Source organism: Narcine bancroftii, chromosome 2 (assembly GCF_036971445.1).
Source record: "Narcine bancroftii isolate sNarBan1 chromosome 2, sNarBan1.hap1, whole genome shotgun sequence".
In the NCBI taxonomy this organism is placed as follows: domain Eukaryota; kingdom Metazoa; phylum Chordata; class Chondrichthyes; order Torpediniformes; family Narcinidae; genus Narcine; species Narcine bancroftii.
In genome coordinates this window covers 184,885,280-184,908,319 of record NC_091470.1, presented here as the reverse complement: position 1 = coordinate 184,908,319, position 23,040 = coordinate 184,885,280, and the positions used below count along the sequence as shown (strand labels likewise).

Here is a 23,040-nt window from a genome sequence, read left to right as displayed (position 1 = left end):
CATATGTAATGTTAAACTTTTTCTTATTAAAATAAATGTTTAATAATAGTTTTGGATAAACTCTTTCATTGTCATTGTCGTTGGCCCATTTCCTTTAGCGTCTGAAACCGTGCACATGACGAGTCAATGAGGGATGATTAAAGCAGTGGTCTTCAAACTTTTTCTTCCCACCCACAGACCACCTTAAGCAATCCCTTACTAATCACAGAGCACCAATGGCACAGGGACGCGAGTGGAAAGAAAAAGGTTGAGAACTGTTGTATTGTGGTAACTCCACATCTGATTAGGTTAATTGTTAGGCAAGTGGTCAGAGAAGGACCACCCCCCACCCCAAGAAAGGCTTAAATCACAGGAACAAAATAAGCTTCCGTCTCACTGCTCCCAATCTTACATACAGTCCTGATGTGGAATGTGGGGTCACAGCTCCACGTTCACCCGAGTTCAGGTGCTGTCTGTGTGGAGTTTGTACGCTCTCCCCTTGTCTTGGACCAACAGGTCAGTCGCCTGACGAAGGCACCCGAACCCCCCCGTTGAAACGCCGGCGTCCGGGGCGGTGGAGGAATTGGCTGAGAAGAGCGCGTTGGTTGGAGAGGGATTAAACTGCGATCTCACGGCGCCAGGCTCGTCTCCAACAAAAGGAGCGGGAGGCAGGGTCCACCGCGCAAGGAGCAAGGGGGAAGGCATCGCCAACGAGACGTTCGGTCCGGTGTGGCCGCTGAAGCGCAGACCCAGCGAGGATGGTCCCCAACTACAGCCGCGTCTGTGTGTCCGGGAACCGGGCGGGCTGAGTGTGGCGCTCCGATCCCCGGGATTCGGGACTCTGAGATCCCTCCACACCTCCGGCGTCTTCATTTTCACCTTCAGTGTGCATGCTATACTGGCGCGGTGGCCAGCGGGCCAACTCTAATATCGCCCGTCCCCTGGAAGGATTTTGTTCCCTTCTCTCAATTCTTCTGTCCCCGTCGCATCTGCGCCCAGGACTAGGACGTCCACGCTAGGTCATCGGAGATGTCCTCCTTCCTCAAACCACATGGCTTTCCCTTGACCACCATTAGCTCGGCCCTCAACCGCATGCCTTCCATTACCTGCAGATCTACCCCAAGTGCCTCACCCACCAGCCTCCACATCCAGCACATCCTCCTCTGCCATTTCTGCCGACTACTACATGATCCCACCAGACATGTTTTCCCCCTCTGCCTCCTGCAGGGACTGCTCCCTCTGTGATTCCCCTCCTCCCTCCCCACCAATTGTCCCCTCGGGGACCTCTCCGTGACTTCAGGATGCTCCACTTGCACCCGCACCTCCTCCCTCACCGCCATTCGGGATGGGGGGGCCCAAACACTCCTTCCAAGTGAAGCCACATTATCGCGTGTGAATCTGTATCTACTGGAACACCCCCCCCCCCACCATGGGAAAACCCACGGGGAGAAGGTAGAGACTGCATCGGATTTGAAACCCTGGTCGCTGGCGCCTATTTCCTTTGAGATATTTTTGCTGGTGGCTTGCATTCTGGATAATGGAATGGCATGGTAATGAAAGGAGCCTGGGAGGGTGGTATTGCTTCAGAAGGAGGAGGTCGTAGCCGAGACTTGTCATCTGACATCCAAACAGGCTCATCTTTAGATCTGGTGCGAGATGGTTCCTTGACTGGCCGGTTCAGCTCGCCAGCCTAACAGAGCCCCAAAACATTGCCCGAGGGTCATTTCTCACCGGCAAGGCAATGAATCCAATTTGTACACCAGCCACGAGCCAGTCGCTGAGATTTTAATAATAAAGATTTTATTCTGAATATTCTGTCTTTACTCGAGGAGTCCGTAGACTCTAACAAGCATTTTAAAGCAACGGCTTCCAATGTCTCCATTTCCTGCCCACAATCCTTGCAAGGGACTTTTCCCAAAGCTCTTCTCTACTGGGATCGAAGTATTCAGTAAATATCTCCTGACTGGAACAGAGGACCAAGCAGGCAAATTGAGGTGGTTCACGGAGCTCTCTCTCCCTCAAAGCATTCAGACTTACTGAATAGAATTTGCACAAAGGCTTTCCCAGTTAATTGGATTCCCTACTCCGTTGTCAAAGAGGGAACATGAATATTGTTGACCAAGGAAGACATTTCACAGAACAGGGCCTCAAAGAGGGTATGATGACAAAATGCCAGTGACCTCTTGTTGAGCTTCTTTTGAAGAGGCGTAAACACGGAGGTGTTCAGTGAGATTCGTAAAAGGAATTTTAAATTTAGAGCACGGTAACAGGCCCTTCCAGCCCACAAGCCAGTGCCGTCCAAATTCCCCTGGATCCCCTGTACATTTTTGAAGGGTGGGAGGACCTGGGGAAAACATACGAACTCCTTGCAGAGAGCGCCGGATTCGAACACCTGGTCGCTGGCGCTGCAACAACGCTCCCGTTAACCGCGCCGCCCTGATTACATCATTGATTCCGCCCCCCAAAAATTAATCAAACTGCGCAAAATCAAGAGGAAAGTTCTTCCCCATGTCCAGAGCCGGAAATCCTTTAGCTCCGTTCAGATTGCACATTCTTTGCCCACAGGACACTGGGTGAGGAGTTTGAGGCACCTCTCTCAAGCAATACGAATCTTCACGAATGAAATGGATTCGGTGATGTCCAAGTGTCCCTTTTCAAAAACCAAGTAGATGAACTGCTCGTTGTTTCCACTGTAGACCGTGGTCATCGAGGAATAACCACTCGGACCGTTCCAGATCAGCATTTGCTCTTTATCCCATGACTTTCCATCGTCGTAGCTCCATCTGAGGGTCAGACGGACACCTGGTCATTAAATAAAAATAAAACAATCTATTATTTGACAAGTTAAGGAACGTTGCATGACTTAAATTGAACAGTAGGGCACTGAGGAGGGCGGAAAAACAAAGGGATCTGGGATTACAGATACATCATTCCTTGAAAGTGGCGTCACAGGTGGACAGGATTGTAAAGAGCTTTTGGCACATTGGCCTTCATAAATCAAAGTATTGGTTCTAGGAGTTGGGTAAAGTTGTACAAGACATTGGTGAGGCCAAATTTGGAGGATCGTGTGTAGTTTTGGTCACTGAACTACAGGAAAGATATCAATAAGATAGAAAAAGTGCAGAGACTTACTAGGATGTTGCCCAGACTTCAGGATCTGAGATACAGGGAAAGGTTAAATAGGTTAGGACTTTATACGCTAGAGCGTAGAAAAATGAAGGGAGATTTGATCAAGGTATTTAGAATTATGAGGGGTATAGACAGAGCAAATGTAGGTCGGCTTTTTACACTGAGGGTAGGGTCGGTGAGATACAAACCAGAGGACGTGGGTTAAGGGTGTAAGGGGAAACCTCTTCACACAGAGAGTGATGGGAACATGGAACGAGCTGCCAACTAAGTGGTAAATTGCAGGCTCAATTCTCACATTTAAGAAGAATTTGGACAGATACATGGATGGGAGGGATATGGTTAGTGGGACCAAGCAGAAAAATGCTACAAGAGGGTTGTGAGCTCGGCCAGCGCCATCACGGGCACCAGTCTTCACTCCACCAAGGACATCTACAAGGAAGCAGCCTCTGACCTCAAGGACCCCCCCCCCCCCCCCCCACCCCCAGGCCACAGCCCTCTTTACACTGCTCCAATCGGGAAGAAGGTGGAGAAATCTGAAGATGAACAAAAATAGCCTCATCACCACACCCCCCCCCCCCCACCATCAGATTTCTGAATGGACTACGGACACGACCTCAGCTTCACTGGTTTATTTATAACGTAATTTAATGCTGTTGTCCCCCCCATTATCCTGCCGCATTATCCTGTTCATGATGATAAATTCTGATTCAGTGGTACACTGCCACATCTAGGACCATAAGTGGCAAATGTCATCCCATTATTCATGGAGGGAGGGAACGGAAACGGCAGACCGTCTAGCCCGATGTCAGTGGTTCGGGAGATGCTGGAGGCAATTGTCAAGGATGAGCTTACAAAGTATTTGGCAAGGCAAAGACATCATGGTTTCCTTAAGGCAGAGGTTTTCAACCTTTTGCTTTCCACTCCCATCCCACTTTAAGTAATCCCTAGGCCATCGGTGCTCTGTGATTAGTAAGGGGATTACTTAAGGTGGGATGGGAGTGGGGAGGGAAGGTTGAGAATTGCTGCTCTAAGCCCAATGGTTCCCAAAATATTTTGCTTGGAAAAATTGTCATTGGCCCATTTCCTTTGGAGTCATGAAATGGTGCACATAATGAGCCAATTAGGGACAATTAAAAGGGGTTTTCAAACATTTTCTTTCCACTCACATCCCACCTCAAGCAATCCCTTCCTAATCACAGAGCCTAGGGATTACTTAGTGGGGTGTGAGTGGAAAAAGGTTGAGAATCACTGCATTAAGTGACGAACCTATTGGAATTCTTTGACACATTGACAAGCAGGCCAGATAAAGGAGAAAAACACACTGATGCAGGGCTCAAGCCCGAAATGTCAGTCATATATCTTTGCTGTATAAAGGACACTCTTTGTGAGGTTTTTCAGTTGGTTGTTTTTCCAGACTCTTTTGTGTAGTCTTCCAAAGGCGCTATTTGCCTTGGCGAGTCTGTTTTCATACCCACACTCCTGTTCGGCTCCGAATCATGGGTCCTTTACCGGCATCACCTACGGCTCCTAGAACGCTTCCACCAGCGTTGTCTCCGCTCCATCCTCAACATTCATTGGAGCTACTTCATCTCCAACATCAAAATACTCGAGATGGCAGAGGCCGACAGCATCAAATCCACGGTGCTGAAGATCCAACTGCGCTGGGTAGGTCACGTCTCCAGAATGGAGGACCATCGCCTTCCCAAGATCGTGTTATATGGTGAGCTCTCCACTGGCCACCGAGACAGAGGTGCACCAAAGAAGAGGTACAAGGACTGCCTAAAGAAAGCTCTTGGTGCCTGCCACATTGACCACCGCCAGTGGGCTGATATCGCCTCAAATCGTGCATCTTGGTGCCTCACAGTTCGGCGGGCAGCAACCTCCTTCGAAGAAGACCGTAGAGCCCACCTCACTGACAAAAGACAAAGGAGGAAAAACCCAACACCCAACCCCCAACCAACCAATTTTCCCTTGCAACCGCTGCAACCATGTCTGCCTGTCCCGCATTGGACTTGTCAGCCACAAATGAGCCTGCAGCTGACGTGGACATTACCCCTCCATAAATCTTTGTCCACGAAGCCAAGCCAAAGAAAGAAGAATAAAGGACACTGTTTGAACTGCTAAATTTCTCCAGCGTTGTGCTTTAATTCAACCGCGGACTTTTGGGTTTTACTTTTGGATAAGGGAGATGCAGTGGATGCCATGTATTTGGATTTTCAGAAGGCTTTTGACAAGGTGCTGCAAGCGAGGCTACTTTAACAAGATAGGGGCCCGCGGCATAACAGGAAACATACTAGCGTGGGTAGAGCATTGGCTGATTGGCAGGATGCAGAGAATCGGAATACAGGTGTCATATTCTGATTGCTGATGGTGTTCCACAGGGTGTTGGGGCCACTACTTTTTAATGTTGTAAAGGAGTGATTTAGATTGTGGCCCAAAAAAAAAGCAGCCCCTATCCTCAAAGACCCCCAAGCCCCCAGGCCATGCCCTCCACTCTGCTACCGTCGGAGAAAAAGGTCCAGGAGCCTGAAGACGAGCCCTCAGCGGCACAAGGACAGCTTCTTTGCTGTGGCCATCAGATTCCTGAATGATCAAGGAACCAAAGACCCTGCCTGACTTTTCGTGCAGTATTTTTTAAAATATACATTAATTGGTTATAATATGAATATTTGCGCTGACGCTGCTGCAAAATATCGAATTTAATTACCATAAATTCTGAGCTTGCAGTTGATCCAAAGGTTGGTGGAGGAACAGGTAGCATTGAGTAAACAGAGAGGCTGCAGAAGGACTTAGGCAGATGAGGAGAATGGGTAGTGAAGGAGAAACTAAATATTATAGAAAAATGTTTGGTTGTGCACTTTGGAAGAAAAAAATAAACCAACAGACTTTTTTAATGGGGAGAAAATTGAAAATACCCAGATGCAAAGGGACCTGGGAATCCTCGGGCAGGACGGCCTGAAGGTAAACATAAAAGATAGGAGCAGGAGTAGGTCATTCAGAAACACAGAAGATAGGAGCAGGAGTAGGTCATTCGACCCTTCGAGCCTGCTCCGTCATTCAACGAGATCATGGCTGATCTTAAAGTTCAGTACCTTGTCCCCGCCTTCTCTCCGTAACCTTTAATACCCTTACACTGAAGAAATAGATCTAATTCCCTCTTAAATATATTTAATGAACCTGCCGCTACTGCCCTCTGTGGCAATGAATTCCACAGATTCACCACCCTCTGGGTAAAGAAATTTATCCACATTGTAGTGCATTTGCCATGTATCTGCCCAGTCCCTCAATTTATCCAAATCACACTGGAGCTTCCTGACCCCCCTCTTCCATGCACACAACCCCTCCTAGCTTAGTGTCATCTGCAAATTTGGAAATATTACATCCAATCCCCTCATCCAGATCATTAATGTAAATTGTGAACAGCTGGGGTCCCAGTACAGATCCCTGTGGCACCCCACTGGTCACTGCCTGCCACTCAAAAAACGAGCCATTTATCCTTACTCTCTGTCTTCTATCTGCCAGCCAGTTCTCAATCCACATCAATACTTTGCCCCCAATCCCATGAGCCTTTATTTTGGAAGCCAATCGTTTATGCGGGACCTTATCGAAGGCCTTTTGGAAGTCCAGGTACACCACATCCACTGGCTCTCCCCCATCTATTTTACCTGTCACCATCTCAAAGAATTCCAATAGATTTGTCAAGCACGATTTACCTTTTGTAAATCCATGTTGACTCCATCCGATCCCTTCTCTGCTAGTCATATGCTGCGCTATTACATCCTTAATAATGGATTCCATCATTTTGCCCACTACTGATGTAAGGCTCACCGGCCTATAATTCCCCGCTTTTTCTCTACCCCCCTTTTTAAATAGTGGGGTAACATTAGCTACCCTCCAATCCATGGGTACTGATCCTGAGACTATCGATCAGTCTAAAGTTGCAGGTTGAGTCGGGGTTGAAGAAGGCAAATGCAAAACTGGCATTCATTTCAAGAGGAATAGAATACAAGATCAGGGATGTGATGTTGAGGCTTTATAAGGCAATGGGGCAACCTCACTCGGAATATTTGGAGCTCCTCGTTTAAGAAAGGATGTGCTGACATTGGAGAGGGTTCGAAGAAGGTTCATTAGAATGATTTGGCAAATTAAAAAGTTATCATACAAGGAGTGTTTTGACAGTTCTTGGCCTGTATTTGTTGGAATTTAGGAGGGGTGAAGCATTTTGAACGTTGAAAGGTATGGACAGAATAGAGGTAGAAAAGTTGTTTCCCCTGGTGGGAGAGTCCAGGACAAGAGAGCACAACTTCAGGATTGAAGGGCGTCCTCAGAACAGAGATGAGGAGGAATTTCTTCAGCCAGAGGGCGGTGAATCTGTGGAATGTGTTGCCACAGGCTGTCGTGGAGGCTGGGTCGTTGGGTGTATTTAAGGCAGAGATTGATAGGTTCTTGATTAGCCAAGAGCATTGAAGGTTACAGGGAGAAGGCTGGGCAGTGGGGAAATGAACCAGCCTTCTATTAAATGGCAGGACAGACTCAATGGGCTGAATGGCCTATTTGTGCTCCTATGTCTTTTGGTTTAAGCATATCTCTAATCCTATTTGAATGACAGAGTTAAAACTACTCAAACTCAATCCATTTCACAACCATCATCTGATTTTGGACTCTCCCTCCAGATTATGACCCTAATAACCTCTGTCCCAGCAGGATGGTATCTGTGACACCACAGCTCAGTTGCAGGATGAAGGGACTCACGTTTAAATAGGTCCGCCGGATTGCTGAAGTAAACAATGTTGTTTCTGACCAAAGCTCCTGCTGCAACGGCAGGGTCTATCAGAGTCTCGTCGAAGGTCACGTTGTCTACGGGGAGGGTCTCACACCCATCGTAGCTCTTGACGATTATTCGGCAGTGACAGTGGTAGAAATTCTGATTCCTCGCGTTGATCACCACAGAGCCGTCCGACAGTTCATAGGGCTTAAATGCAAGAACATGCATGCGACATTTGACACAAGCGATAACCGCCATCGAAAGATCACTCGCGAGCAGGGTGCGGGGGCGAGCAGGGCTCCTGAAAGGACTCGGGCGCTGAAGGCTTCCTGATCGCGTCAGAGGTTATGGTCCTGGAGGTCGGGTGGGTGACGGTTTGAATCAGAGTCTGTGTGGCTATGGGAGCACTGAAGGCGAATCCATGGACACTCTGATTCTGAAGGGGCTCTCCCTTATGGTTAGGAGCCCCAGGCAATGATAATGGTGATTCTTTGCCTTTATGGCAGTCCATTACATTTTTTTTGCATTATTACGTGAGAATAAAAGGAATCTCAAGTCCACACGGCCTGCGGACGGCCGGCTCATGGGAACCAGGTATCGGAACTGGGATTCGAGAGGGCGCGGAGGGCGAGAAGAGGCTCCCGAAGGGGCCTCGGGCGCAGAGGGCTTCTGGATCATGTCGGAGGTGTGGACCTGGAGCTCGGATGGCTGACGGCCTGAACTGGAGTTCGTGAGGCTGCGGGAGCGCTGGAGGCGAATCCACGGACACTCTTTCTGTAAGGGGTGCCAGGGCGACACTAACGGCGACTCTGCCTGCCTTGACGGCAGGCAGAAGACATTTTTGTATAATATTACATGTTCTGTGTTATTACAAGACAATAAAGGAGCCTGGAATCTTGCCCAACAAGTCTGGCATTGAGAGAGAAAGCGCCCATTAGCTTACAGCAATTGAAAAACAGCAATTACTGATAATTAAAAATTCTGCCTGGCCCACGGGAAAAAGAATCTCAAGGTTGTATGTGATGTCACGTTTGCTCTCTGACAATGAGCACGTGCAAGAAATCTGGCACTTCCCAAAGTGACTGAAAGAGAATTTTGGTCAGGATCAGTCACACTGTTCCTTCAACGACTCCCCGATCCTGGCGCACATAGTGGCTGCACGGTCAGCTCGATGTTATTACAGTGTCTGTTGTATGTCTAATTAAAAATTTCAATTTAGAACAAATTTAAGAATCAGTCAGGGACTGGTTTATTCTGCTTAGTCCTTGAAGAAGGGCTAAGGGCCGAAACGTCAGCAATCTATCTTTGTCTCCTGTGGATGCTGAAAAGACCGGCTGAGATCCTCCAGCATTTGTGTGTTTTTACTACAATCGCAGCGTCTGCAGATGTTCATGCTTCGCGAGGAATCCTGTTGCAAGGAACTCGCCTCCTCTAACTCCCTGAAGCCCATCTCCAAGGCTTAAACCGGGAGCGCTGTGGAACTCTCAGACCTTGCCATGATGAATGCAGCTTCAACAACACCCAGGAAGCTCGACAGCGGGTTGTACACAGCCACTCGCTTCACCGGCCTCCTGTCCACTGTTCCCTCAGCTGTACGTACACCCACACACATGAAATTAATGTGCGCACAAAGGGTTACTAACGTGGCCTTGCGAGATAGGCTGTACCAAAATGATCTTGAAACAATTGCAAGTTTACATTTCCACAAGCCTTCAAATGCGCACTTTTGTCACAGGAAAAAAAAATTGCACAACACAAGATTTTTTTGCGCACATTGATAGCCTGAATATGTAGGAGGTTGTCTGATCTCGGAAGCTAAGCAGACTCAGGCCTGGTCAGTACTTGGAGGGGAGACCACCTGGTATCACCAGGTGCTGTAGGTTTCTGGGAGGGGTGCACTGGACAACGTGGCGACTCTCTCTCTCTGCCAAAGGTTGAAGAATTTCATGCATGATACATTCTAAACTAGTGGTTCTCAACCTTTTTCTTTCCACTCACATCCCTCTGCCATCAATGCTCTTTGATTAGTAAGGGATTGCTTAAGGTGGTTCGTGAGTGGGATGGGAAGGTTGAGAATCACTGCTCTAGACCCAATTGTTACTGAAATATTTTGCTTTAGAAAATTTGTCATTGGCCCATTTCCTTTGGAGTTATGAAACCATGCACATAATGAGTCAATGAGGGATGATTAAAACTGTTTTTTTTTTATATAATGTTTCCTTCCACTCACCTATCATCTTAAGCAATCCCTTACTGATCACAGAGCATCGATGGCATAGTGAATACTTAAAGTGGGATGTGAGTGGAAAGAAAAAGGTTGAGAACCACTGGCCGAAACCATCTCTGCCTTGACTTCTCTGAATCCACCAGCATTTAACCCCCCAACCCCCCTCCACACACCTGCACTCATTTTAAAGCCAGATTTGCCAACATGCACCTTCTCTCTTCCCAGTGCTTGTGCGTGAATCACAAGAGGTTGGTTTGTGGGTGCAGTATCTGTCAAGGTACAAAGGTCGTCATTGCTAGAGGGATTTAATTTAGGACCAGGGAGGTTATGCTGAATCTGTACAAGGTCCTGGTGAGGCCGCATCTGGAGAACTGTGTGCAGTTCTGGTCTCCTTACTTGAGGAGGGATGGACTGGCTTTGGAGATGGTGTGGAGGAGGTTCACCAGTTGGATGAAGGGGTTGGCCTAAGAGGAGAGATGGAGTCGTCTGGGACTGTATTCACTGGAATTTAGAAGAACGAGAGGGGATCTTATAGAAACATACAAGCTTATGAAAGATAGAGATAGGTAAGTGGTTTCCATTGGTGGGGGAGACCAGAACTTGGGGGACATAGCCTCAGGATTCAGGGGAGTAGATTTAGGACGGAGATGAGGAGGAACTGCTTTCCCCAGAGAGTGGTGAATTTGTCGAATTCGCTGCCCATTGAGGCAGTGGAGACGACCTCAGTAAATATATTTAAGACAAGGTTGGATAGATTTCTACATAGCTGGGGAATTTAGAGATGTGGGGAAAAGGCAGGTTGGTGGAAATGAGCCTAGCATCAGACCAGCCAGGGTCTCATTGAATGGGGGAGCACACTCGACGGGCTGAATGGCCAACTCCTGTTCCTATTTCTGATGTTCCCACACACCTGCACAGAACGGGACAAAGGAGACCGCCCGCTACCTGGTTCTCGTCCGGGTTGAAATCGCTGAACCTCTTCGGCTGGTTGTATGGGATCCCCTTCAGACTCCCTCCATTCCGCCAGGTCTTGCCGTGGTCGTCACTCAAAATGCAGAATATCCCATCCTCCTCGATGGTTCCGTGGCCACAGGCAATCAAGCGCCCCTTGTGTGGGCTGCGCTTCTTCTGTGGGAAGCAACCAGAAATGACATGAGGGATTGGAGGGGCATCAAAGGGGGTTTTCAAAGCTTGCAGAAGGATCTGGACCAACTGGGAAAAAAAAATGGTCTGAAAAATGGCAGGTGGAATTTAGTGCAGGAAAGTTTGAGGTGTTGCATTTTGGGAGGACAGACCAAATAAGGACATATACGGTGAATGGTGGGACACTGAGGAGTGTGGAAGGACAGAGGGATCACTTCCTGGATGGCAGGAGGGAGAACAGATTGCGGGAGGGGTCCTTCATGATGTTTGTGGCTTTCCACAAACAGCGGCCGTCATGGCAGGGAGAGAGACCCCAATGATCACCTCAGCAGTCCTTACTCTCCGCTGCAGGGACTTGCGTTCTGGGACAGCGCGGTTCCCAGACCGGGCGGAGATGCTCTCAATGCATCCCCTGTAGAGTGATGTGAGAGTAGAAGGCATATTTTTAGTGAAGATAGAAGCAGACATCCAGCCGGCGGAGTGCCCTGCCCGCGGCAGCCCTTTGAATAAAATGATGGCGCCCAGGATGAAGAGCCGGCTGATGCCGCTGGGGCGACTCTCCCATCCCTGCCGAGGAAGAGTCTTTATTAAATACATCAGCGAGGCTTGATCTGCCAATGTAGGGGAGGTGAGGGTTAATTATGATGGCAGCAACCAGGGTTCAAATTTAAATTTTGTAAATTATGGGCACGACCAGATTAAAGTAAAACTTTACATAATTAAGGACCTCAATACTGATTTTTTTCTAATTTCTTTACATTTTGTACTTTTGTCTTTTGAACTGTTTACTCTTAATGTAGGTGTATTAGTAAAGCAACAGAAGAGTGAGTCTCAATCAACCGGAAAAATTGCATATATGGCATCCGCAATCCCCACAGGTGCCAGATACCGGGGATTTTTACTGTATTTAATTCTATTCACTGATTGGCAGGCCCTTGATTAGCCAGGGCATCAAAGGTTCCTTTTGAGACAATGTGCAGGCATCCAGAACTGTTGTGCAACACACATGCATGCTGGCGAAACTCAGTGGGTCACCCAGCGTCCACACAGGAGGTAAAGGGCGATCAAAGGTTTGGGCCAGGGATCAAAGGAAAACAATTCCATACGCCATTTGATTCATGGAAGGTTTGGTGCGCGATTAGCGAGGTTTACTTGATGCAGAGTCAGGCCAGCATAATATCAAATGTACCGTGGGCTTTTCAGTTATGTGTACAACTAGTTCAGTGTATTTAAGGCCATAAGAAATTGGAGCAGGAATGGGCCATTCAGCCCCGCCATTTAATCGTCAACTGGTCCATTTTCCCCACTCAGCCCCATTGCCTGGCCTTCTCCCTATAACCTTTGATGCCCCTGGCCAATCAATCTCTGCCTTAAATACACCCAGTGACCTGGCCTCCACAACTGCCCGTGGCAACAAATTCCACCGATTCACCACCCTCTAGCTGAAGAAATTCCTCCGCATCTCCGTTCTAAGCGGACACTCGAAGTTGTGCTCTCTTAACCAGGACTCTCCCACCACAGGAAACTTCCTTTCCACATCGGCTCTGGTTGCACCTTCTAACATTCCAAATGTTTCAACGAGACTCCCCCTCCCCTCCTGCCTCTCCTAAATACCAATGAAGACAGTCCAAGAGCTCCTCACACCATGAGTCAGTGGTGTGAACAGGACCGGGTCGAGAACACCGCCCTGAGGTGCGCCAGTGCTTAGTGTGACGCTGCTCAACACTTAAGGGAGAGATTGGCAGGCCCTTGATTAGCCAGGGCATCAAAGGTTTTGGGGAGAGTGAAGGGCAGTGGGGCTGAGTTGGAGAATGGCAGGGCAAACGAGGAGCTGAATGGCCTATTTCTGCTTCTATTTCTTATGGTGTCCTATTCCTCTTGAAGTAAATAACAGCACTGCATTGAAGAACTCTGCATCCCTCTCAATCCCTTTGAGCAAATAATTAATGTAGGATGTATGTGGATTGAGAATGGTTGGAAGGGCTTGCTTCCATGCTCCATCTATCTCACCTGGATTCCAGAACCAGGGCCCGGTGCAAACATCTTGGTCCCAATCATTTCCGACAGGTTCCTGGGCTGGCTCCACGTCCTACCATCGTCCTGGCTCTCGATAAGGAGTGTGCTGGAAACGTTGCAATGGTAGTGGTGGGCGCACACGATGTATATGATAAAAACGAGACCCTCCTCTTCATCGACCAGTGTTACCCCAAGGTTCAGGCCGTCTAGTTTCGAGTTGTCGTTGTCAAGGAAGGTCGTGGGACTCCAGGTGTCACCTGAGGAGACAGGGAAAGGAACCAACGCGTTTTAGAAGTGCAGCACTTGTTATTTTCAGAGCACTCTGAATGTCCCCGATCGTGGATTTCAACCCACGTGCAGGGAAACTCCGATGATATAGCACCCAGTGAACTACAATGATGACATTTCCCCCCACCAAGGCTCAAAAATACCCCCCCCCCCGGGTCTTGTATGCGAAGATGAAATTCGGGTGGGGGGGTTTGGATCAGTTGGGGATTGGTGATGGGCCGTCAGGGTACTCTCCCAGTGACCCGCTGCTGTCTTGGTCCCTCCACCAACACCCCAGGAGAGAGTGGGGCAGCGGGACCAGTGCGCAGACCAACAGGAGAGGGCGGGGCAGCGGGACCAGGGCTTGGACCGACAGGAGAGGGCGGGGCAGCGGGACCAGGGCGCGGACCGACAGGAGAAGGCGGGGCAGTGGGACCAGGGCGCGGGTCGACAGGAGAGGGCGGGACTGCGGGACCAGGGCGCGGACCGACAGGAGAAGGCGGGGCAGTGGGACCGGGGTGTGGCAGTGGGACCAGGGCGCGGGCCGACAGGAGAGGGCGGGACTGCGGGACCAGGGCGCGGGCCAACAGGAGAGGGCGGGTCTGCGGGACCAGGGCACAGACCGACAGGAGAGAGCGGGGCAGCAGGACCAGTGTACAGACCAACAGCGGCAGTTTGTTTTCATAAAACGTTTCCTGCTTTAGTGAAGCTGATTGTTTTCTCTTGTAAATTACAGCAGTATTATTATTAAAAAAGATTTTTCCTCTTGTCCTTGTTGCATGTTTGATCAAAATTTTTTTTCTACTGGACTCTAGCTACATATTTCAATAACAATAAATGGTTACCTGTAAATACACAAAAAATGTCTTAATATTCCCCTCTCAAATTGGGGAGAGGTCTTATATGCCATTAAAGACGGTACATTTACAAAATGTCAGTGCTGCCTCCACTGCCGTGGACCCAGTCCTTTTATTCCCCTTCAAAGTATCGTAGGATCCCCCCTGATCTGCGGTAAACAACACCCCCACCCGCCCACCTCCTTGGCTACCACACTCCATGTGGAGATATGCCCAAGGACTTAATTTCAATACATAAAAAGGTTGGACCACTGTTGCTAAGCTGAAAGGACAATTACTGGACTGTACATCACTGCAAAATATTGTTGGACGGGAAACTTCGCTCTCATTTGGGGAGTGGAGAATGTCAAGAACTTCAAATTGCTGGGTGTCAACATCTCCGAGGATCTGCCCAGGTCGATGAAATCACGAAGTAGGCCCGCCAGCGGCTGCACCTCATTAGGAGATGCAGTGCGGCTCAAAAGCTTCTACTGAACATTCCGGCTGGTTGCATCACTGTCTGGTATGGAGGTCCCAACGTTCACGACAAGAAAAATCTCCAGAAGATTAACTCGGCCAGCGACATGACGGGCACCAGACTTCACTCCACCGGGGACATCGGAACATATAATGAGCCTCAGACTCACCTTTTCCCCTTCGCACAAATTATTAATTTTTTTTTAAATCTTGGATTTACGGAATTGTAATGCCGAGCAATTTTGCATTTGTGATGTGCTACCCTGCCGCCACAAAACAACAAATTTCGTGACGTGTTCATAATTCTCATTCTGATGCTTGTGTTATATTGGCATTAGTTGAAATTAAATTGAGAAACGCATCAGAATTTATGGTCATGAGGGAGTCACAAATTTGTTGCTTTGCAGCGTCATGGGGCAAATGTTTATATCAACAACAATAACTAAAGAATAACCCACCTGAACTTAGTGAAACTGAATGAACAGTCTGGATACACCCAAATTTATAACAAAAACATACTCTGCTCTCCAGAGCTCAAGTGCAAAACCAGGGTTGCAGAGGACAAGGGAAAGATGGGAGTTGGACTCGGGAGTGGTGATTTCAGAAAGAAAATGGTCAGATCGGTGTGCGACGTCAATTATAAATGGAAGAAATGGATGGGTTCAGCGTCATTTTTAAAAAATTTTTATGCACACCAATTACATCTCTCCCTGCAAAGGTTGCACAGATCAAAAGCCGAAATTTCAGAGATGTGTTTTTCAGACGTGGGACGGAGACAGGAACTTTTCTACGTGCCACGTGGAAGTGAGGCCATTTTGACCTGGGAGCTGCATCTATTAGGCGGTTTCATGGAAATAAGTGACCAATTGACCAAATATCATATCATATATCATATCTCATTTATAAAGATAGCCCTGGCGGCAGCGAAGAAAAATGTATCATGGTCACTTGGATGTCCAGACTCCCCTCTACTTATAACGCGAAGAACTGTGGAAAAGAACAGCTGTATACCCATGGGGTGGGGAGGGGGGGAAGAAAATCACATCTAACTTAAAGAATAAATATGACACTTTCGTAAAGGTCTGGTAGCCAGACCTGGACCACATAGGGGCCCAGATACTGGAATAAAAAGGGTATAAAAGTAGCTCATATATATCAAAATGTAGTTTCCCCAACTGAACTCTATATACTTAAAATATATAACCAGATAACCGTTTACAGGGTGGAAATAGGCCATGTCGGCCTTTCGAGTCTGCACCGGTTCACTTGAACAACTCCACTAGTTCCCCCCTCCTGCTCTCCACCCATAACCCTCCAACCTCCTCACATCCATAAAGACATCCAACCTTCTCTTAAATGACAGAAGGGACTCTACCGCAACTATCTCTTTTGGAAGATCATTCCATTCTGCCACCTCTCTCTGAGAGGAAAAACATCCTCTAATATTTCTCCTGAAGTTTTGCCCCCTTACCCTTAATTTATGCCCTCCTGTTCCAACCTCCCCTGCACTCAGGGGAAAGAGTCTATTTACGTCTAGTCTATCTATTCCCTTCATAATTTTAAATACCTCTCAGCTGTCTACTTTCCAATGAATAAAGTCCCAGTCTCCTTAATCTTTCCCTGTACTCTAGATGTTGTAAGACAGGCAACATCTTTGTAAATCTTCTCTGCACCCTCTCCACCTTATCTACATCCTTCCTATAATTTGGAGACCAGAACTGAACACAATACTCCAAACCTGGCCTCACCAATGCCTTAAACAGCTGCAGCATCACTTCCCTGCTACTATACTCTATATTATGAATTATGAAGGCCAGCATACCATATGTCTTCTTAACCACCCTGTCTACATGGGAATCCACCTTCAATGAACTCTGTACCATAACTCCCAGAGTACCTCAATGCCCTCCCATTAATTGCCTATGTCCTATTTTGGTTATTTTTTCCGAAATGCAGCACCTCGCACTTGTCTACATTAAATTCCATCTGCCATCTTTCAGCCCACTCTTCCAAAGAAACCAAATCCTTCTGTAATCCAAGAAAATCTACCTCACTATCCACCACTCCCCCTATGTTAGTATAGTCTGCAGATTTGCTTACCCAGTTAACCACACCCTTCTCCAAATCATTAATATAAATGATAAACAACAAGGGACCCAGCACCAATCCCTGAGGCACCCCGCTTGTCACAGGCTTCCAACCTGACATACAGTTGTCCACCAGGACTCTCTGCTATCTATCTCCCAGTCACCTCTGAACCCATCTCACTATCTCTCTATTAATCCCTAGTGACTGAACCATGCGGAACCTTTTCAAAAGCCTTACTAAAATCCAAATAGATCTCATCAACCGCCCTACCCTCATCCACGTTTTTGGTCATCTCCTCAAAAAACTCAACAAGGTTTGTCAAACATGACTTTCCCTTTACAAACCCATGCTGGGTGCCCCTAATCAATCCCTGCCTATCCAGATGTGTGTATATACTATCTCGAAGAATACCCTCCATAACTTTCCCCACCAACGAAGTCAAACTTACTGGCCATTAATTACTTGGCCAGGGATTGGGCGGCACGGACGTGCGGGCCGAAATGGTCTGTTTCTGTGCTGAATGTCCAAGTTAAAAAAAAAAGTTGAGGCTGCCTGGAACACCTTGCCAGGGATGGTGGTGGAAGATGAATCATTAGGGACATTTAAGAGACTCTTAGACAAGCACATGGATGAAAGAAAAATAGAGGGTTACAGGGTAGGGAGGGTTTAGTACTTTTTTTTTTAAAAAAAAAGGAACACATGGGTCAGCACATGTTGAGGGCTGAAGGGCCTGTACTGTGCTGTAGTGTTAAATGTTATCCCTCCACTCTACTCCCCTAGCCACCTCTCCTCCCTCTGCTTGCCACTCCTCTGTTCTCCACCTGGCTTTGGGGCCGTGCTCCTCCCCTACCTTACCCCCCAACGCCATTTCTTTCGGATGCCTGCCGACATTTTAGCTTGTACCTTGATGAAGGGCTCAAGCCCAAAATATTAGTTATGTATCTTTGCTATGTAAAGTGTACGGTTTGATCCGCTGAGTTTTACCTTCATCGGTGGATGTACGAATGGCAATGAACTTGGCGCCAATGTCACGCGGTGAATATTTTCTCGCCTCTGCGACTGCAAGGAGGTTCTTGGAAGGGGTGAACGAGATGAGGGGGACCCTGAAGGTGTCGACATTGCCGACCATGCCTCTGATCCACAGCAACTGTTCGTCTTCAATGAGGGGCCTGACCTGAAAGAAAACAGGGGAGCCTCAATCACCCACAATGCCAGCCATCCCCGCACTCCCCTTCGCCGGGCACTACCCGCCAGCTAGGTGTGGGGAGCGGCTCACTGCACCGCTGTCCCCCTTCCCCACCCACACTCCGAATGTGCGGAGAGCGCAGGTTCCCTCCGTCGCCCCTGGGAGGTTCTCACAAGGCGGGCGGGAATTGGCGGGCTGCGTGGTAGCGGCTAATGGCCCCTGGTGCAGCGTGGCGGGGAGAATCGGTTAAAGGAGAGCATGGTTGATCACCAGGCAAGATTCAGTGATGGGCTGAATGACCTTTTTCACTGACATTTGGAACATGGACTATACAGAATTATGCTGCGTTGGAATATACAGTAAAATTCAAGTAACCCGCCCTTCCGTAATTCTGGATAGCAGGAAGTAACAGGCCCTTCTGGCCTACAGCCTAAGCTGCCCAATTAACCTATTGACCCTGTACATATTAAAGGGTGTGAGAAACCCAAGCAGACACAGGGAGAAGGTACAAGCTTCCTGCAGACAGCGCCAGATTTGAATCTGGGTCACTGGTGCTGTCGTAGCCTTGTGTTAACTACAACACTAACCAGGTCACCCTTGATGAAAGGCGCAAATCACTCTCTGGTACTTGAAGTCACTGACATTAAGAGACATTGGAAAGTACTCAGAGCTAAGTCAATGTATGCATGAAGCATACTGAATGTCAGACTAAAACTTCTCAATGACCACGCATGGAAATACAGCAGGGGTCCTTAATGATTTCGCGCGCCCTCTTCAGGCAATGCTCCCGGTAGATCACGTGATCCTCTCTGCCGCTCTTATGGTCCTGTGGATTGACCTCCGATCCATTTCCCTGAAGCAACTTACCCGCACGGTGATGCAGCCGGCCAGGCGCTCTCGATAGAGCGCCTGTAGAAGGTTGACACAATGGCAGCCGGTAGCTCTGCCCACTTCAGTCTTCTCAGGCCATTGCATCTTCCTGTCAAGTGAAGAGATGTTGAGTGTCCACGATGGGTCACAAGTTAAGTGAATTCCGAGGAGCTTGGTGCTCTCCACTACAGAGTTGTGTAGTGGGGTGGGGGGGTGGTCGTTCCTGAAGTCCATGATTATCTCCTCTAACTTGTCCAGGATGAGTCCCAGGTTGCTACTCTCGCTCTGTATCACGATTTTCCATCCAACAATGAAAGCCTGTTAACCAATTCACCTTTATTTATCGTTCATACCATGCTCGTAAAGACGAGATAGCTTTTCTCCAGGACCATGGAGCATATTTACATAAATACAAGTTAGAATAGTTAAAATATTAAGATGTGTACAGTAAAAGTCCATCGTCCACTATCCACAAATCTTCTGGGAGTTCAGGAGCCTGATGGCTTGGTGGAAAATATTGTTGCCCACTCTGGACGTGTGGCCAGAGTACCTTGGTACCTCCTACCAGATGGCAGAAGGGAGAACAATTTATGTGAGGGGGGGCGTGGGGACCTTCACAATGTTTCTTGCCTTTCACCTGCATTGAGTGTTGTCGTCGTCCTTCATGATAGGAAGAGAGTCCCTGATAATCTTTTCTGCTGACCTCACCATCCTCGGCAGGGTCTCGTAGTCCGAGGGGGTACAGCTTCCAAACCGGGCGGCGATGAAGTTGCATGGGATGCTCTCTATACCTCCTCTGTAGAATGGGGGGAGGGGCGGGAGGGAGGACTTTCCTCAGCCTTTGCGGGAAGTAGAGGCACTGCTGGCTTTTTCTTGGCCCTGGAGCTGGTGTTAAGGGGCCGGGTGAGATTCTCCGCCAGGTGCACTCCGATGGATGAGCTGTCAATGGTCAGCGAGCGTGGCCCCCAACCCCCCGGGCCCTCCTGAGGCCAACAACCATGTCTTTTGTTTTAGTAACATTCCGATACAGGTTGTTGGCTCTGCCACAGTCCGTTAGCGACCGCACCTCCTCTCTGTACGCCGATTCCTCGTTCTCGAGGTCGTGTCGTCAGCAGACTTGCCTCATCAGACACATTCTCCAACCCAGGCAACATCTTCTCTGCACTCTCTCCAAACATTTACATCCTTCCTGCAAATGAGGGGAATGGAACTGAACCAGGCTCCATTTGAAACAACTGTGTTGACACATCCAATAATATCTCCCATGTTGTTAAAAGTTGTTTGCTGTTAACAATGCCACAAGGTTCAGCTGAGGTTATCATCTGTGAGAGCAGGTACCAGGGTCATTAGGGACAATCTACAGTTATGGTTTTCCATATTGCACAACATTGTGTACTGGGGTTAATTGTTAAGGGTGTAGGCAGTGGAAGTCATTATTCTACAACACTACACAATTTCACTTGCAAATGTCCTTTCTCGATGATTGAATTAAAATGAAAATGGCGGCGTTGCCAGAGCTGCTGAAATGGTGCGGACCCATAGAGAGCGGAGGTGAAGTGCCCTCCCCCTCGCGGGGTTCTACCACCCGTGGCCCCTTACAGGCTTTAAACGGCCAGTTCAAGGAGTCGACAGTGGTTTATTTTAAAATCGTGTGTCCGTGGGGGCGTCGGTGTGCGGCAGTGGCCTTGAGGGGTCGCAGACCCCAGGGAAGCAGAGGACTGGCGCAGGGCACCAGAAGGAGGGGAGACCACCTCCCTGTTTGAGGGGAAGAAGCAGAGAAAGCCCTGAGGGACAGTGACCACGGCGGCGGGCCAGCTCTGAGGCTGAAGAGCACACAGGCGGGATGGGCTGCTGGCGACTCGAGGCGAGGAACCCAAGTGGGCTGCTGGAGACTGGCTGAAGGGGGGACCAGGATTCGGAGCCGGGACGTGGGGGAGGAGGTGCCAAGGGTTTTCTGAGACGCGTCGGAGGTTCAGATCTGGAGCTCGGGTTTCTGACGGATTGGACTGGCTGTGGAAGCACTGGAGACAAATTCACGGATACTTGTCGACTCTGAGTGGAGTCTCTGTTGCTTCTCTTTCTCTGACTGTAATGGGCACCAGGCAGTTGATGGCAAATCTGTCCACCTTACAGCAGACTAAAGTCAATTTCTTGTAATTTTACACCTGTTTTATTACTTGACTATAATTATCTTGAATTCTTGAACGGAATAACCTGATCTGTTATTACCTATCAATGCTACTTACATTTACTGGACATACAATGTGAAGCTTGGGACGAGAGACAACAACACTGAGCTTTGAGAAAGATCGAACACATAAAGCACAGTTGGTGTAATGGGTTAGGCCTTTACAGTGGCAGTGATCGGGTCCAGGGGTTCGAATCCCGCACTGTCTGTAAGGAGTTTGTACGTTCTTCATGGGTTTTTCCCGGGTGTTACGGTTTCCTCCCACCGTTTGAAACATACCGGGGGGTGGGTTATTGGGGTGTAAATTGGGCGGCACGGACATGTGGGCTGAAATGGCCTGTTACTGTGCTGTAAAAAAAAACTGGTTATCGCAGAAGTCTGAAGCACCCAAAACTGCTGGAGAACTCCACAGCCCACGGGCAGAGTCAATGTGATGAAGGTATAAAAATTAAATGAGAGAAATAAAAGGGGGAAAAGAAGTTGGGGACGGGCCCCACAGGTGAAAGGACAGAAGGTGAGAGGGGTGGGGAGTCTGATTGAGGGGGAGCAGTGTGAGAGATCTCAGAAAGAGGAAGAACTTTCCTTCTAACCAGGCACATCGAGCAGAACAAACAGAAACCCGCCACCGAGAGCATCGACGGGGAACGACACAGCAGCAGCGATCATCAAGGATCCTGCACCACCCGGCACACGTCCTGTTCTCGCTGCTGCCATCAGGAAAGAGGAATCAGTGCCACAAGACTCGCACCCACCAGGTTCAGGAACAGCTGCTACCCCTCCACCATCAGACTCCTCAACGACAAACTCACTCAGGGTGTCATTTAAGGTGTCTTTACGAAACAAGTCTACAGATGCGCTGATTGTAGGAAAACACTCACCCTCCCTCCACCCCTCACCACTCACTTCACCCCGCCCTTTCCCTCCACCCCCTGTCCCCTCTCTCCCCCCCACCCCCTTCGCCCTCTCCGCCCCCCCTACCCCCTTCGCCCCCCCTACCCCCTTCGCCCCCCCTACCCCCTTCGCCCCCCCTACCCCCTTCGCCCCCCCTACCCCCTTCGCCCCCCCTACCCCCTTCGCCCCCCCTACCCCCTTCGCCCCCCCTACCCCCTTCGCCCCCCCTACCCCCCGCCCCCCCTACCCCCTTCGCCCCCCCTACCCCCTTCGCCCCCCCTACCCCCTTCGCCCCCCCTACCCCCTTCGCCCCCCCTACCCCCTTCGCCCCCCCTACCCCCTTCGCCCCCCCTACCCCCTTCGCCCCCCCTACCCCCTTCGCCCCCCCTACCCCCTTCGCCCCCCCTACCCCCTTCGCCCCCCCTACCCCCTTCGCCCCCCCTACCCCCTTCGCCCCCCCTACCCCCTTCGCCCTCTCCGCCCCCCCCCTCTCACTCCTCCTCTTCACCTCCATCCCGGTCCCGACCGGAACAGGAAGCGCCGCTCCGAGCGGCAGCAGCGAGCAGACTGTGGCCAGGACCCGCAGTCCGACGGCCGCCCCACCCGGTGCCATGGTCACGGCTCCGGTCCCGCTCCTGGACCCGGTCCCGCTCCGGTCTTGGCCCCGCTTCTGGACCTGGACCTGGACCCGGACCGGCTCGCCGACCCGACCCGGCAGCCCCGCTCCAGCCACCTTGTGACGTCCTGCCCGCCGCGGGCAGCCCCGGGTCCTCGCGCCGGCTCAGATATGGGCAGAACCGGGTCCTAGCGCCGGCAATGCCCAACACACTCCAGGCAGGGACGGAATCGCTTCAACCAGGGAACCCAATCTATACAATGCAATTGCATTTGTAAAGCAAATACGGAGCCGCTGCGCTGGTGTGGTCCCGAAGTCAGCGGGGAGCGGAGACACAGCACTGCTCTGCTGGGTCCAGCCGC

At 49.6% G+C, this 23,040-nt stretch overlaps 1 protein-coding gene across 2 annotated transcripts; it reads right to left on the bottom strand.

The window, feature by feature from the left end:
- Positions 1–1,757: 1,757 nt before the first annotated feature.
- On the bottom strand, positions 1,758–22,770 carry neu1 (neuraminidase 1). Of its 2 annotated transcripts, XM_069919542.1 has the most exons (7): positions 22,571–22,653; positions 18,981–19,092; positions 17,912–18,101; positions 13,254–13,516; positions 11,046–11,228; positions 7,861–8,080; positions 1,758–2,781 (listed from the first exon to the last, which is right to left on the bottom strand). In XM_069919542.1, exons 2-7 carry the CDS (start codon positions 19,086–19,088, stop codon positions 2,576–2,578), a joined length of 1,170 nt encoding a protein of 389 aa, XP_069775643.1. In that variant the 5' UTR covers positions 19,089–19,092; positions 22,571–22,653; the 3' UTR covers positions 1,758–2,575. The 2 variants fall into 2 exon arrangements, with proteins under 2 accessions (XP_069775643.1, XP_069775644.1); XM_069919543.1 differs by lacking the exon at positions 18,981–19,092 and having other exon boundaries at positions 22,571–22,770.
- Between the last annotated feature and the right edge of the window lie 270 nt (positions 22,771–23,040).

Bases quoted from the DNA above. Each gene is read 5' to 3' on its own strand.
- neu1 (XM_069919542.1), bottom strand. From the start codon at position 19,088: ATGCAATGGCCTGAGAAGACTGAAGTGGGCAGAGCTACCGGCTGCCAT. The intron at 11,229-13,253 runs GTGAGATAGATG...TGCTTCCCACAG, and splicing joins GCCCTGGTTCTGGAATCCAG to AAGAAGCGCAGCCCACACAA. The intron at 2,782-7,860 runs GTGAGTCCCTTC...TTTAATGACCAG, and splicing joins TCCGGCGGACCTATTTAAAC to GTGTCCGTCTGACCCTCAGA.